At 64.5% G+C, this 15,174-nt stretch overlaps 1 protein-coding gene across 1 annotated transcript in view; it reads right to left on the bottom strand.

The window, feature by feature from the left end:
- The window catches only part of MYO18A (myosin XVIIIA), a 108,489-nt gene that overhangs the window by 8,780 nt on the left and 84,535 nt on the right, over window positions 1-15,174 (bottom strand). The window contains exons 34-46 of the mRNA XM_067565908.1: window positions 14,544-14,667; window positions 14,246-14,446; window positions 13,680-13,790; window positions 12,394-12,498; window positions 11,719-11,865; window positions 11,210-11,323; window positions 10,436-10,552; window positions 9,818-9,901; window positions 8,623-8,760; window positions 6,947-7,132; window positions 6,302-6,441; window positions 5,073-5,117; window positions 187-309 (exon numbers count right to left, since the gene is read on the bottom strand). Coding sequence (XP_067422009.1) covers window positions 187-309; window positions 5,073-5,117; window positions 6,302-6,441; window positions 6,947-7,132; window positions 8,623-8,760; window positions 9,818-9,901; window positions 10,436-10,552; window positions 11,210-11,323; window positions 11,719-11,865; window positions 12,394-12,498; window positions 13,680-13,790; window positions 14,246-14,446; window positions 14,544-14,667 — 1,635 coding nt within the window. The remainder of the gene's footprint in view (window positions 1-186; window positions 310-5,072; window positions 5,118-6,301; window positions 6,442-6,946; window positions 7,133-8,622; window positions 8,761-9,817; window positions 9,902-10,435; window positions 10,553-11,209; window positions 11,324-11,718; window positions 11,866-12,393; window positions 12,499-13,679; window positions 13,791-14,245; window positions 14,447-14,543; window positions 14,668-15,174) is intronic.

Raw genomic sequence — 15,174 nt, 5'->3', positions numbered from 1 at the left:
CTCTGTCTCTCCTGCTTGAGTAACGGGGAGACGCTCCTTCCCGCAGCCGGCTGCGGAACCGTTTGGTGGCACCCAGGCTGAGCCGCCAGGGGCCTGGGCGACAACCCCCACCCTTGCCACGCCGCATGCGGAGCCTCTTCCGGACCCCCCCACCCCATGGGGAGAAAATGACGGCCCCTCACTGACCTGGAGCTCTTCAAGCTGCCATCATCCGAGACAGCTTTGGTGGAGCCTTTGTTCTTGGACAGCCACGACTTGACTCCATCCACGCGGTCCTCCAGCTCCGAGTCCACGTCTGAGTCACCCTCGCTGCCAAAGGGAGAGAAACGCGGGGAAGGGCAGCGATTAGTTCCTGAGGCAGGGAGACTTCGCACTGCAATTGGCATCTCAAAGCCCCCGCTGGCCCGCCAAGGCCCCATCCCCAGGCCCATTGCCTGCTGCCCTGTAGCCCGCTGAACCCCCGGAGGAGAGGCCCTGCAGACATTCCCGTCTCAGCCTGGAAGGGGAACGGAGGTGCTTTTCACGGGAAGACACACAGCCCAGGCTGCCGAGGGGCAGGAGCTGTCAAAGGTGGGGAGAGCGCACCAGCTCTTCTTGGGGAAGGGAACCTGCCTCTGATCCCGACAAAAGCCCCTCTGCACACGTACAGAGGTCCTGCGGCGGGGACCGGCGAGCGTCACAGCTGGAGAGACCTGGGGGCTGGCTTCCGGGGGACATTCGCCTGTCCTTCCCGAGAGCATGGGGCCCCGGCTCTCAAGGACCATCCCTCTCCCCTACACCACCACAGCTGTGAGTGCCGCCGGGCATCCCTAGCCGAGGTGTCTGGGCGCCACCTTCACTTCCCCTGCTGGTCAGGAAAAGCCCGAGCTGGCGGGCCTACGGGTATGGCGCTCCTGCCCGGGTGGGGGCAATGTCTTCATCTCCTTCTGGTGGTGGAGAACGCCAATGGACAGCGGAGCTGCCTTGCCCAGGCTAGAAACACACCCACAATGGCACCAACACTGCAAAGCTCCTGCGGCAGCTAGCGCCAGGCCCACTGCGCAGGTGGGGAAGCGGGAGAGGGGGCGAGGCCCTGCCCAGACCAGGGACTGAGCGGGTGACCGAATGGACAGGACGCGGAGCCCTGGCTCCCTCTCCCGTGCCTCCCCCCAGCAACACGCGCTACCTCTGCCTGCCTCAGAGCCGGACGAGACACTGGCACAGGCAGCGCCGAGGGCACGATCTGCTTTTGTGGTTTGGTGGGAAGGGCCTGGCATAGGCAGATGATGTGACGTGAGCCGGGCACGCGCAGCCATTCACAGTGGCTGGCGGCGGCAATTCACAGGGCCTGGAGCGCTGCTCCCCCCAAACAGCTCCAGCAGGGCCAGCCCCTGCAACGTGCGGCCTGTCCAGGGACTAGATGGGATTCCCTTTAGCCGGCAGCTCAGTGGCCAGGAGGGAGAATGGCAAGGCCCACCCTCAGACAGACACTGCTCCCGACCAGTTCATTCTTACATCTCCACAGCTGTGCTCTCAGTTAGACCCAGTAACTCCTGCAAAGGGCTTGCGTTAGTTTCATTGAAATGCAGCTACATTACGAACCGGCTGCGCCCTTCCATCGAGCAGGGCCCTGGGCTTAGAGCCAAGAACCCCTCTAATGGGAGACAGGCAAAGGCTTCCCAGGAGGACAGCAGTGCCAGGTCTGCAGGGCTGTGTGCACAAGACCAGGTCTGCAGAGGAGATGCTCACCCTGCGATCTGAACCAAGGCTCTCTGCTCCAGAGAGACTCAGGAGTGACAACGGTGATGCACTGGGGGTGCCAGTAGGAGCTCAGGTCTTGGTTAGCAGCAGGCTGCGGGTTGGGATTGAGGGGCACCGGCAGAGCTATTGGAGGGGAGCCCAGGGCTGGAAGGGGGGGCTGCAGACTGTGTGTGAGAGAGAACACACACGTGCCCAGGCTGCAATAGCAGGGGGCTCGTGGATTGGGAAAGAGGGACACGTTGAGTTTATCCAAGGGCAGCCAAATCGGCCTTCTGTTCCAGTGGACCCAGTAATCCCAGCGTGCTGTGCGAGTCTTACCCAGCTCCGCCCCACACACAAGCATGTTGCCCTGAATGAACTGGGGCACCTCAGCTGCTGCCTCCTGAGCAACTGACCCATGGACCTGGGAGGCGAGGGCCAGCCAGCCAGGCAAGCCCTGGGTTTTTAAGGTGGAGAGGTGACCCAATTCTGCCCATTCCTGTGCCAGTCCTGGGCACAATGGAGGCCAGCCTGTGGGTTGTGTTCTGCAGACCAGCTTCCCCCAGGGATTACGCTGAGAGTGGCTTGCTCAATTCACTTGTGAGCAGTGCAGAATTTAGCCCTGGCCTGGAACATGAGCAGCTCAGTGCAGTTATTCCCAGGGCCAGCTCTTTCCTGAGTCAGCGTGCAAGCTGGAATGCGCTGTGCACATTTAGAAAAATATTGCTTAACATGTCTCTCATCGCAGATATGCTAGGCTTCCCCCAACCCAGGGCATAAATTTCCTTTCATCTGTGTCAGCAGGAGAGGCCTTCTATGCAGAATTATGTTCCTAAATAAATAACAAAGGGGAAAAGAGAAGAAAGGAACAGACGGCAGTTCTGGGAGCGAGTGAAATTTCAAATCTGCAAAGAGCAGAGTGTTGGGAGGGAAATAAGTGGGCTCATTTTATAGGCCTCTGTCAAGTGCAAAATTACAGCAAGGAAGAGAGATGTTGATGTCCCTGGGTAAACAGGAGTTTAGCAGACAGAACGGAAATGACTCCGGCAGGCTGGGTGCACAAGTGTGGCGGGCAGATTTACAGTGGCAGGCGAACCCCTCCTCAACGCTCGAGCTGCCTGATTTACACACACACATAAAGAAAGCCCTATCTGCCTTAAAGCAGCTAATTTACAACCACCGTTCAAAAACCTATTGATTGTCTTTAGAAAGAAGATGCTGTATGCATTGCAAAATCTATCTCTACATGTTAAAAGCATTTCTGTATAAATCTCTGTTAATACATAACTGTTTACTGCTTTCATTAGGGTTACAGCAATAACAGCTGTATCTATAAGTAAATCGAAACATTATTTTTCCTCCCACCTCACTTGGCTCAGTAACTGTGCTGGCTTCCCACAGCGCTAACTGGCTGGTAAAAGGTAAGGAAGTCTCTTGGGAACCCAAGGAAACTTTGTTAGAATTGCATGTGTGCCTGGCAACAGATATATAATGTGATCTTAAATTTTATCCGCCTAGCCTGAGGCGTCTTCTCTGCCTGGGGAACGCGGGGCGGAATCGCACAAGGGACGGGCTATTATAGACCCTGAATATGAATTCTCTCGGTTAAATTCAAAGCAATGGACTGCACTTGATCATGTAAACATCTCCCTCCTCTGCAATATAGCGCAGGCAACGCTTTGTTATTTTCCTTAAAAACCAGGAGCCCCATAAACAAACTCTGGGGGCAGCTGAGATTTTAAATCGTCGGAATTAAACTTGATGTCAAACACAATTTATGTCCAGACTAGTGCGCCATTAGTTAACTGGGATCCAAATCACAGGGGAACAAACAAACACAGGCTGAGCTGCAGAGGATATTAATTGTGTGTGACAACAAGGCTCCAGTGGCCCTCTATCACTGTTATACACGATTACATTTATCATTAGCTCTGATAGACCCTTTCACCACCAACAGCCCCTCCTTGCCCAGGAAAGAGACATTCCAAAGACAAGCCCAGCCTTGCGTTCCAGGGGCAGGCAGCTGAGCTGACACCAGGCCTATGAAATGGAGGAAGGCTCTTCAATCCGCAGAGCCTGGCTCCCGCCGCCCCTGGAGGAGGAAGTTTGGGGTTTTAGCACAAAGCCCCCCGGGGACCATGGGAGCAGGGCGGCAGTTAACGGCAGAGCTCCGGATGGCGTGGCCTCTCTCCTCGCCCTACAACATGGCAGAGCCCGTGAGCAAGTGAGGGACAGCAAGGAAGCCCCCGGGCAGACCAGACATTCCCAAGGGAACCAGTTGGGACCAATAACCCTCAGGCTTCAGGGCATGGCAGCTAGGCACTGGCGGGGGGGAAGCAATCACTCACTCACTCCACACACACACAGCACTTCTCCACTGGCCGGGTGCATTGTGGGGCTTCACGCTTCCCTCTGAAGCATCAATTATCGGCCAATGGCACAGGCAGGCGAGCAGGACATGGAAGGGCGAATACCCCTGCCCACCGATCCCCACGCCCTGCCAGCAGCTGCACTCATGCCTGCCCCCCCCCCGGGGTCGCTGCTCCGGCTCTGGAGAGGTCAGAAGCCGTGGGAGGCAGACAACTGGGGACCTTCTTTCCCATCTGCCTGTTGCCAAGCATAAGCAGACTGCTCATCTGACCGGCTCCCAGGGAAGGGGAGTCTGGGGGAGCTGTCGCTCTGTACCGGGAGGGGGTGGACCTGGAAGGAGGGGGGCACTTATCCTAGCCATTGCCTGGCTTCCTGCCCACTGCTTTGTGAGGAGAAGGGATGAGTTATTGTCTCATCACATTCCCAGGACGCCCAGATTTATCGTTTCTTTCCTTTCCACGCCAGGAGCCACTGCCGGGACTCCCGCGGGGGAGGCGCAGCCTGTCAGTTACACGGGCAAGGTTACCTGCAGAGCCTGGGGCGGAAGGGAAGAGAACAGCTGCGGCAGCATGGCTGAAGGGCGCCCTGCACTGCAGGCTCACAGCGCAGCTCCTGGAGACTACCAAGCCCAGCATGCAATGGTGCCATCCTGAACCCCCCAGGCAGGAAGGGCAGGGTCTTGGGGCTCCCAGCCAGGCCTTGGAGCCAGCAATGCCGTGCCAGGCACTGGTCGCTCACGGCAGTGAGAGGTCCCCAGCCCCGGCTGCAGTCGGCGGAGCCAACCGCCTCGGCCCGGCAGCAACGCAAGCGCCGCGGACGCAGCGCCTTGGCCAGGCTTCCAGGTGCTGGTTAGAGGTTTAGGGCTAGTGGGCATGCACGGAGCACGCTGCGGGGGCGACATGCAGGGCCCGGCCGCAGGCCCCCCCCAGGCATGCTCGGGGTTAGGAACAAGGGTTACTGAATTGGAGAGTTGAGATCCTCACAGTTTATTCTTTCTTTTCTGATACTTTGTCACCACGTCCTGCAAACTGAGAATGGGGGGGGAAGGGGCGGAGGGACAAAGAAAATAAATGAACTTAAAGAACGAAAGGGAAGCTAACCCACAACAGAAACGAACCGGGGTAAACCGAGGAGGGTAGGAGAACCAAGGGGGGGAGGGAGGTACCTAGCAAGGCGATGGCTGCACCTGGGTCTAGGACAGCGGCTCTCGCGTGGAGAGCCCAGCGTGCTTTGCCTCCCCCCCCGTACAGCAGGGACGCTGCAGCAGGGCCAGGAACAGAACCCAGGCCTGCTGACTCCTAGGCCAGACCCTAGCGGCTGGGCTATGCTCCCTCCATGCAGCCTCTCTGGGCCTGGTCTCCATGCACGTCCCCAGCCCCGGCATCCCAGCTCCTGCCGCTGTCGCTAGCGACGGCTCATGGGGGGCTGCACCCCACATCCGCTGTGTCTGTCGCAGCAGGCAGTGTTGGGGGGTGTGCGTGCAGGGGTGCCCCACCCCCCTAGAACACCTCGCTCTTAGATAGCCCTTTGCACCCACGCGCTTCCCCAGGAGGCCAGGGTCACTATCCCCACTTAACAGATGGGGAAACTGAGGCACAGAGGTGAAGTGACTTTCCCAGTCACCCAGCAGGCCTGTGGGCAGCAGTGGGAATAGAAACCAGGTCTGCTGTCCCCAGTCCAGTGCTCTATCCACTAGCCCACACTGCCTCCCAGCCACACTCGGCCAGGTGCAGCTGCACCCGGTGCGGTGAACGCATGCTTGGCTTGTGAGCAGCATCTGGCTGGGGCCGGAGTCGCTGCAGCTTCTGTCGCGATTGGAAAGCAGGGACTCTCCAGGGTACAGGAGGGAACCGGCTCAGCCCTCCCCTTCCATGGCTAGGGCAAGTGGCTGCAGCGGGGAGGAAAAGCCAGTGCCGGAGCGGACGGGGCCCCTCAGAGCAGGACCATCAGATCCCAACCTGCCAGAACTGCTGCCGCGAACAAGCCCCACCAGGCACCCAGAGCAGCCCTGTACCTGACCGGCCGCCATGCGGGCGCCTCTGAGCCCCGCCGTGCAGAGAGGCTGCAGTGACCACCCCCCTTGCCACGGGGCAGCCCCATGTCTGTTGGGAATGACCGTGCAGGACGTGCTATTTCACACAAAGCACCGGGGGAATCCCTGGGCCCCGGCGGGCGGGGGCAGGAGCCCAGCAGGGAGCTGCGCCCCTCTCACCTGTTGATGAGATCCTCGTTGTCGTCGCTTTCCATCTCGTCCTCAATGGCGGCCTGCAGGTCCCCGATCCGCTTGAACGCCAGCTTCATGTCTGACTGCAGGCTCTGGTTGGCGGCCTCCAGGCTCTGCAGGTCCATTTCCTTGGGGAAAGCAAAGCCAGCGAGCGTTGGCAGCAGCCCTGGGCCGCAGGGAGGCAGCCAGCGCCAGCCCGGAACTGCCACCCCGGCGACACGCTGTCCTCCCCTGAGGGCAGCGCACAGCCCAGCACAGCACCCCACGCGTCGGTCCGTCGGCAGGGACCCGAGTTGTACCAGCACATCACAGGGCTGCAGCAGGACAGCCACGCCCCCCTGCCCCGGGGCAGTTACACCAGGGCGGATTTAGCCCATCTCACATTTTAAAGGACTGCTGTCAAGATGCCCCAGCTCCCAGTTTCACCTGCCAGGTTGTTTATGGGTAGGACCTACGCTAACCGGCCTGGTTTGAGACCCATGTTTGGGGATTTAGTGGCATGACCCGCATATTTAAGGCTGTCCGGGCCAGTCGGGGGCACCGTGCCAGGCACCGTCACAGCAGCGGACAGTACAGCGGGCCAGGGGTGGTGCCTGGCTGCCCCTGCCTCGCCCTCTGGCCCGGCTTCCTCACCAGCTCGTGCTTCTTGCGGCTGGCTTCGGCTTCCTTCTTGGCCAGCTCGCCCATCTCCTCCTTGGTGTCCCGCAGCTGGCGCTGCAGCCTCTTGTTCTGCTCCTTCTCCCGGCTCTCAGCGGCCGCACGCTGGTCCCGCTCCTCCGTCAGCTTCTCCATGTTCTCCTTCAGCCGGCTGGCCAGGCTCTGGGGGGGGGCACAGGGCACGGTCAGGTAGGGATGCTCCCCACCCCCATTCCCCAGGCAGGGAGGTGGAGGCAGTGAGGGGTAGGGGTGCGGCTGGGTCACGCAGAGCCAGTGCAGGGCAGGGACCAAAGCCCAGGAGTCCTGGCTCCCCCTGAGATCAGCAGGGCCATTAGAGCCTTCTAGGACCAGGCCATCTTAACAGCAGCCACATGCGAGTGAGTCATCAGGACCCGGCCAAGCCCCAGCTCCTCCCAGGTCCCCTGCCCAGAGCAGGGGCCGCTCAGCCGAGGGGCGCCGAGCCCCCACGCTGGCTCTCCCATGCCCAGCCCTGCCGGTGATGGGGAGATGGCAGCCCTGACAGAATCAATATTCACTCGTCAAGAATAATTGCAGCAGAGAGCGGCAATTACCCAGCCCGGCTCTGGAGCGAGCGACGCCCCATCGCTTCCCACTGAGCGCTAATGGAACAAACGAACTCAGCGCCATGCATTTACCTGAGGGGGCCGGCGTGGGGGGAGGATGGCGAGTTACGTCTCCAAGAGACGCTTCCCCCGGGCGAGGGAGGCGGCAGAACAATCGCGGGGCTTTGGCGAATCGGAAAAATAGATTTAACTTTCTGTGAAGTAATTACAGCCTGTAACGTACAGACAAAATAGACTCAGTCCTTCCCAGCAGCTGAGCCAGCCGCTGCATATTTATGGCCCCGCCAGAGAGAGGGAAGGGAAATAATAGCAAGGGAAATCTGAGGAGGGAGAGCTGAGCGCCCGGCCTCCCGCGGCAGAGAGGAGCTGCGAACGCAGAATATAAAGCAGGCTGCCTCCAGAGTCTATCATTTCTCTAAGTCACTGCAGGCGAAGAGCAGCACTTTGCCGCGCCGGCTGGACGGCGGATTATTGTTATCAGCGCTCAGCGCTCACCTGCCCGGGCCGCGCGCAGCGAGGGGGGATGTCGGGGGCCGGGCCCAGCGGGGCGCTGGGCACAGGGGTAATCAAGCCTGCTCCAGGGACCAGGGTGCGGGCAAGGGGAGGAAGGGCCGGGGAGAGCTGCCCAGTCCGGAGCGCAGCACAGGCTGCTCCGGTGCGGTGGTACCGTGGTTCCCCCCGTGGCACTGTCAGCCCCCCCCACTCCCAGCACCTGCCCTGGGACAGCAGCGCCTTTGGGTCCAGGCTTTGGCTCGGCCAGCCCCGGACGGACAGCGCGTGCCGAGGGATGAGGACTCTGGCCGCTCCCCAGCCCAGCCCTTGTCATGGCCAGTCCCACCGGGGACCAGGTGCCCCAGGGAGCCCTCGGCCGGCACGGGCCAGGCTGGGCACCACTGGCAGACGGCTGCCGCTAGCCCAACTGCTGGCACGCTAGCCACACGCGTGCTGGGGCTGCTCTGCTCCCCACCGTGCAGGGCCAGCAGTGGAGTTCGCTCAGAGGAGCTCCTGCCCCCTGCTTCCCCTACGCCCTGACCGGCGGGGCCAGGGGCACCCTCCGCGGCTCCCTACCTCCAGGCGCTTGACTTGGGTCCTCTCGAATTCTAGCCGGGTCTCCAGCTCTCGGATCCTGGCTTCCTGCCGGCTGACCAGAGACTTGTCCACCATGGACTGCTCCAGGAACTCCAGCTGGCTCTGCAGCCCTTGCAGCTGGGGACAGGACAGGACAGAAAACCAGCGCTTGGGCCCGGCCCGGTTCGGGAGATGGACCCGCAGGCCCGGCAGACAGACAGACAGACAGAGCCCCCAGGGGCTGGCGCAATACCACGCTCCAGCACCCCCAGCCCACCCGTGGGCAGTGGCCGGCGCATGCCTACGCACCACGTATGTGGCATCTGCGTCCCGTGGGCAGCCCGACCCGACTGGCCGCGTGCAAAGCCGCAGCCCAGGCTAGCAGAGGGGTGCCCAAACCAGTGACACGGCCGGCTGGCCAGATGGACACAGCTGCACCCCCTCACCCACGGACGGACAGACACGGCAAGGAGAGAGCTAACTCCGCAGCAGACGGGTGCTCCTTTCTCTTCAGCCCCCTGGGGACTGGGCGGCGCTCCAGGGCGGGCGCCGCTGTTCGCCCAAAGCAGTTCAAACAGCCTCTTCCGCGGGAGAGCCACAGGTGCTAGCGCAGGGAGCTGTGGGCAGCCAGGGGCCAGGCCGGGGCATCACAGAGGGAGGCTGGGGGACTCTGCAGGCCGTTCCCATGCTGCGCAGATCCCAGGACTCACACACACACACAGGGTGGGCGGCGAGAGCACAGCCATTCCCCCATCTGGGACTTGCCGAGAGGGTCAGGCTAAACGGGCCTGTCCATGGCCCTGGAGCGGTACACGCAGGTCTCCACCAAAGCCTGGCGTCCCGGCGCGCAGCCCAGCCTCCACCCCACAGGCCGTGCTTTGGGGGTGGGAAGGCAACGGGGCTTTCGCAGGGCTCCGGGGGGAAGCGTGCTGTGGCACGGCCCCCATGGAGAGCAGCTGGCCTCGTGGAGCACCGGGCCGGCTGCGGGAGGGAACACAGGCCCAGCTCCCAGGTCTCAGCTACACCATGGAGCAGCCGCTGCAGAAAGATCCCCGGGATCGGAGCGCAGGGAGGAAGGATGGCCCCCTCCAGACCCCCACTGGTGCCACGTGGCATGAATCAGCACCCGACCCATGGGGGGCCAGCAGCAGCCAGCCTGGAGCCCCCCCACACCTCCCCACAACCACCCTGCTACCTTCTCCTGCAGCTCCTGCTTCTCTTTGTTGGCGTCTTCCAGCTGGGACTGCAGGTCGTTCATCTGGGCCAGATCCCGGGAGGCCTGTGGGCAGAAGCATCTGGGCTGTTTAGAAGGCAGCTGCCCTCTCCCCGCCACAGGGCCCTGGCTAAGGGCACAGCACCCCGGGGCGAGCAGTGGGACTCCCTGGCGTCTGGGACAGCCCTCCCTGAGCCAGCTATCCCGGGCAGGCTCCCTGCAGGGAAACAGCATCCCGCGGTGCCACTTTGGGCCAGGCCCTGCTTCCCGACTGGGGGGCCAGGACTGGCCAGGGTTTTCCATTGGCCAGAGCTCAGCTGAGATTACAGAGCGGGGCGAGGACGCCTTTCTGACGGGCTTTCCTCACCTCCGGCTTCGACGGAGAGGTGCCTAGGAGTGTCTGCGGTGCCAGACTGGGCTGGGGGCGAGGCTGGGGCACTGGGGGCATGGGGGGTGAGGCCTGGGGCTGGGCCAGGGCGAGGATGGGGGGCTGGGGCCTGGACCGGGGGCCGGGGGCTGGGCTGGGAGGTGATGCCGGGGGTCACGGGCGGGGCGCAGTGAGCGCCCGGGACTGTTGGAGCTGGGCGTGGGTGGCATCACCTGGGCCACTGCTGCTTTGTGCTTCTTCATCAGCTCATTCATGTCCTCCTGGTCCTCCTCCAGGCGGCTCTGCACCTCGTTCTTCTCCCGCTGCAGCCGGCTCAGCTGCTCCTCCAGCTGGGAGGGGAGAGGAGGGAAGAGAGGTGAGGCCGGCCAGCCCCACACGCGCCCCCCATCACTGTGCTCAAGGCCCTGCCCCTGCGCTGGCGCTGAGCTGGCACTAGCAGCAGGCACCCCTGAGCCTCTTGCTCTAGGTCCTCGTACAAGCGCAGAGAGCCAGCTTAGCCCCCGCAGACACGCTCAGCACACCGGCTCCTTCCCCACACAGCCGGCAGGGGCTCCAGGCCCGCCCGGGTTGGCGCGCGCGCTGGGGCAGTCGGCCTGGTGCAGCTCAGGCCTTTGGAGCGGACGGGACCCTTGGAGGCAGGCGCTGCCAGCCCCTGCCCTAGAGCGAAGGGCGCTGGTCTCTGGCGCGGCTAACGCAGCCACAGCCAGCTGTTCCCCCCCACCCCTCCAGTGTGCTGCGAGGAGCAGCCCCCGGGGCGCCTGGCCCAGCCTGCCAGGACGGGGGCGAGGTGGTGCTGGCTGCAGGGTGGACTTGGTCCATGGCTACGTGTCCACTGGGTGCTGGACACAGGCCACCCCCAGCCGCTGCCCTCCGCGCGGGATCCAAGTCGGCAACCCAGGGACGGGGCCTGAGCCAGCCGGCCGGCCGGGCAGAGGAGAGCCGGGCGCACCCCGCGGACAGGGCTGGGGACCGGTGCGGGCACTCACCGCCGCCTTGGCTTTGGAGATGTCGTCGATCTGCAGGTGAAGGTCCTCGATTTCCATCTCCATGGACTTGCGGGCCTTGACGGCGGCCGTGCAGGTGAACTCCGACTCCTCCAGCTACGGGGAGAGCCCGGCACGGGGAGCGTCAGCACCGGGCACAGTTCACGGAGTGGCTGACACGGGGCAGCTGGGCGGCGCCTGGGGGCAGCCCCGGGCGGTGCTGGCGGGGGAGGAGCAGGGAACAGCAGCTGCGGCAGCCTTGAGCACATGGGAAGCCCCAGGAGGCTGCGCTGGTAACGCCACGGAGCCCGTTCGGGCGGGCAGGCGCTGAGCGCAGTGCCATAGACACACACCATGGGGAGCCGGGCATAGGGACCCCACGCGGCGCTCCCCCGAGGGAGCGGGGCTGGAGCCCTTCGGCTGGCACCCTGGGACCGTCAGAGCCCCCTGGGACACGGACACGACTGCGAGCAGGGGCCCCCGAGCGCACACGGTGCTGGCGGGCAGCGCACCTGGTTTTTCAGCTGAGCGATCTCCCTCTTGCTGGGCGCGTTGTTCTTCAGGTGATCCAGCATGATCTGGGCGTCTGCCAGCAGCGCCTTGGTTCTCTTCAGATCCCTGCGCAGCCGCTTCTCCGTCTCAACGTCCCGCTGGCTGACCTGGGCATGAGGAGGCCGGGCAGGAGCTCACGCCCACGCCCGCTCTACCACGCCCCTCCGGGCACGGCTCCCTCTGGAACCCGAGAGCCAGGTCCCTGAGACGGCCAGAGACGGCCGCAGCAAGTGCCTCCTGGCCCCAGCCCCAGGGCTCGGACCCCACCACAGAGCGGGTGCTGCACTCCTGCTCTGCCCCTAGCATGGCCCTGCACCCTGCACCGCCAGGCGCTCGCCCTGCTGCAGAGGCGGCTGCTAGCTACGGCCAGCCTTGGCCCCTGACCTCCTGGCCACGGACCTCTCTTCCTGGGGCACGCAGAGCGGGAGGAGCCGATGTCCCAGCTCTGCCGTGCCGGCTCCAGCACCAGCCTGGCATCCCGCTCCCGGGCCCTGCAGAGTCCGAGCACCAGGGCGGGGCTGCCCCTGGAAGGCAGCGGCTCTCAGATCGCGGGCATCTCTTGCTGGGCCAAGTCCTGGCGCTCCAGCTCCACGCTGCACCCTCCCCGGACGGAGTCTCCCGCCCCACGCTGGTACCTGGTTGCTGACCACAGACAGCTTGCTCTCCAGCTCTCTCTTCTCCCTCAGCACCTTCTGCTTGTCCTCATACTCCTCCTCCAGCTGCACCTCCATCTGCTTCAGCTGGGCAAAGCCACCCACAGACACAAGCGCCAAAGGGTTTCCATGAGGGACCATCCTGCAGCTCGGCACACTGGGGCCGGCACGGGGCAGGGAGAGGGGAGCGCAGGAGGGGAGCCAGGCAGGGGTGCCACTCTGGGAGCCCCGGGTTCGAGTCCTGCTCGGGCCAGCCCTTCGTCCCTGCAGACCTCTGGTCACCCGGCCATCCGGTGTGGCTGGCTGTCCCTGCTCAGGGAAGAGCCGAGGGCTGGCCCCTGGGCACCGGGACTTACCCCATGCCCTGCCTCCTGGGGTAGCAGGGAGATGCTGGCTCCAGCCCCACCAAAGGCGCTGCCCTGTGTCACTGGCTGACACGCTGCCTGACTGGCTAACGCAGGCAGAACAAGCCAGGGTGATGGGGAGGGGAGGACAACTGGTTAAACTGGTCAGGCCAGCGAGGAGCCCGGTCGGCCGGAGCCGGGCAGCGCCCAGCCGAGATCTGCGCGGGGACCAGATGAACACGACTCCCTCCAGGAGTTCGATCCATCACAGAGCCCGGCGCAGGGGGTGCCCACACAGCGCCGGGCTGGGGGGGCCTACAGAGGGGCAGGGCTATCCTGGGGGGTGGAACAGGAGAGAGGGGAATAATCTCTAGGAAAGTTCCCCACCCCCCTCCAACAGCCCCCCTGAAACCCTCCCCCTTCCCTGCAGAGCTGCTGCGGCTGGCTGAGCCCCAGGCCACCGAGGGCGGCTCCCCGTCCTGCCCCGCCCGCTCCCCTCTTGCGCAGCGTCTTGCTGAGTGGGTCCCGCTGCGCGTCCCAGATGACAGCGGGCGGCAGGGATGACCTCCAGCTCGGTGGGGTGGGGCCACCACAACCAGACGTGGACAACCCCCTGCCTCGCGGAGCTGCAAGCCGCCTGGCCAGCCGGTGCCCAGTGGTTTCGCACGGCAGCGTTCAGCACCGGGCCACGAGCAGCCCGGGTCTGTGCATGCCCCACACCCCGTGCATGCCCATGGGGCTGGCCCCCCTCCATCGGCAGGCACCAGGGCCACTGTGCCCAGGACACGGGGCAGCTCTGCACGGGCCCTCCGCCAGCTGCAGCAGGGGAAGGGCACCAGCCCTGCGGGCGTCAGGCACCATCTTGGCGCCCCTGGCCAGGGCAGCAGCCCCAGCAGCGAGAGCGGAGCGACGCCCTGGCCCTACCTTCTTCTGGCACGACTGCCGGATCTCCTCCACCTCCTCGTCGCGGCTCTCCACCTCCTTGGCGTGGGTCTGCCGCAGGCGCTCCATCTCCATCTCCAGCCGCAGCTTGGCCTGCAGCCGAGAGCAGCCCTGCTCAGCGCGGAGCTCAGCGAGGTGGCGGTCCAGCGCTCCCCGCCCATCGCTGGAGACGCCCCCTGCCCATGCCGGGGCTTTCCCCAGCAACGACTCAATCCGATTCCTCCCAAGTCCCTGCTCTGCCCGCAGGCGGCTGGGGGGCCATGCAGGGCCCTGCTCCGCTGATGGCAAGGCAGCGTCTCTGAGCCCCCGCGTCCGAGCTGCACACAGCTCCCCGGGCAACAAACCCACATGAAACCGACACGGCCAGAGACCAGCCCAGGCCCGGGCCCAGCCTGTCACCCCCTCGGGGAGGGAGCCGCCCATCTGATCCCTAATGGTCCCAGCTCAGCCTGGCGGGGCGGCTGGACTGGATTCAGTGGGGCACCAGCCCCGCCCCTGCCCCTGCCCCTGCCCCGGGCTGGGCTGAGCCTCCAGCCTCCCTCCAGCACCTGCTCCAGCAGCTGGATGGTCCCGGCCTGCTCGTCCAACTCCTCCTCCTGGTCCTTGACCTTCGCCTCCAGGTCCCGCAGCTGCTTCTTCACCTTGGCCAGGGAGGCCTCGTCCTTGGACTCCTGGGAGGAGATGTCCTGAAGCTCTGCCTCCAGGGCATCCACCTTCTGGGCGACGCTCACCATGTCGGAGTCTTTGTCCTAGCAAGAGAGCACGGGAAGGGCCCGGCTGAGCGGCTGCACGGACAGGGGGGGTGGGGGGCAGAGAGGGGGGCTGGCCACGCTGCCGGCTGCTCACCTCCAGCTGCTGTTTCAGGCCAAAGACCTCTGTGATGAGCATGTCCTTCTCCCGCCCCAGCTTCTCCCGCTGGAGCTTCTCCCGCTGGGCCTCGTCGTGAGCCTGGGAGAGCTCGCTGTCAAACCTGTGCGAGACACAGCGCCCAGCCCCGTCAGCGGGCCGCACCGCCCGCTCGGCTCAGCGCCACACCTGCCCTGCGCCGGGGCGCTCCAGGAACACCCCCGCCATGGGAACGCTGCGTTCGCACCCAGGCGCCAGCCCCGGCAGGCAGGGTCCAGGCTGGACGAAGCCAAGAGACTGACTGGGGGCGTCTTTCCCCACCCCCAGCCTGGGGGGACCCATCAGGAGTATCCGGCCAGCGTCGAACCCCTGGGGGCCGAGCAGCACCGGGCCGCAGTCCCAGTGGGACAGGCAGCTAGACAAGGGAACAGGGCCCACGCTGCTAACGCGACAGCCTGGCTGCTGGGCCTGGAGGCAGGCGCACCCGAGCCCTCCTCGCGGCCAGCCCTGGCCTGTCCCGTCACTGCCTGGCCTGCGCAGAGCCCAGCCACGCGGCTACCTGGCGGCAGGCTGTCCCGCTCCCCTCGCACTGTGGGCCGTGGTGCAAGGCGAGGGGTCCCCACTCCACAGC

The sequence above is a fragment of the Emydura macquarii genome, unplaced genomic scaffold, assembly GCF_026122565.2.
Source record: "Emydura macquarii macquarii isolate MOO-44397 ecotype Brisbane River unplaced genomic scaffold, CSIRO-AGI_Emac_v2 contig_2699, whole genome shotgun sequence".
In the NCBI taxonomy this organism is placed as follows: Eukaryota; Metazoa; Chordata; order Testudines; family Chelidae; genus Emydura; species Emydura macquarii.
This window is presented reverse-complemented; position numbering and strand designations above follow the sequence as displayed.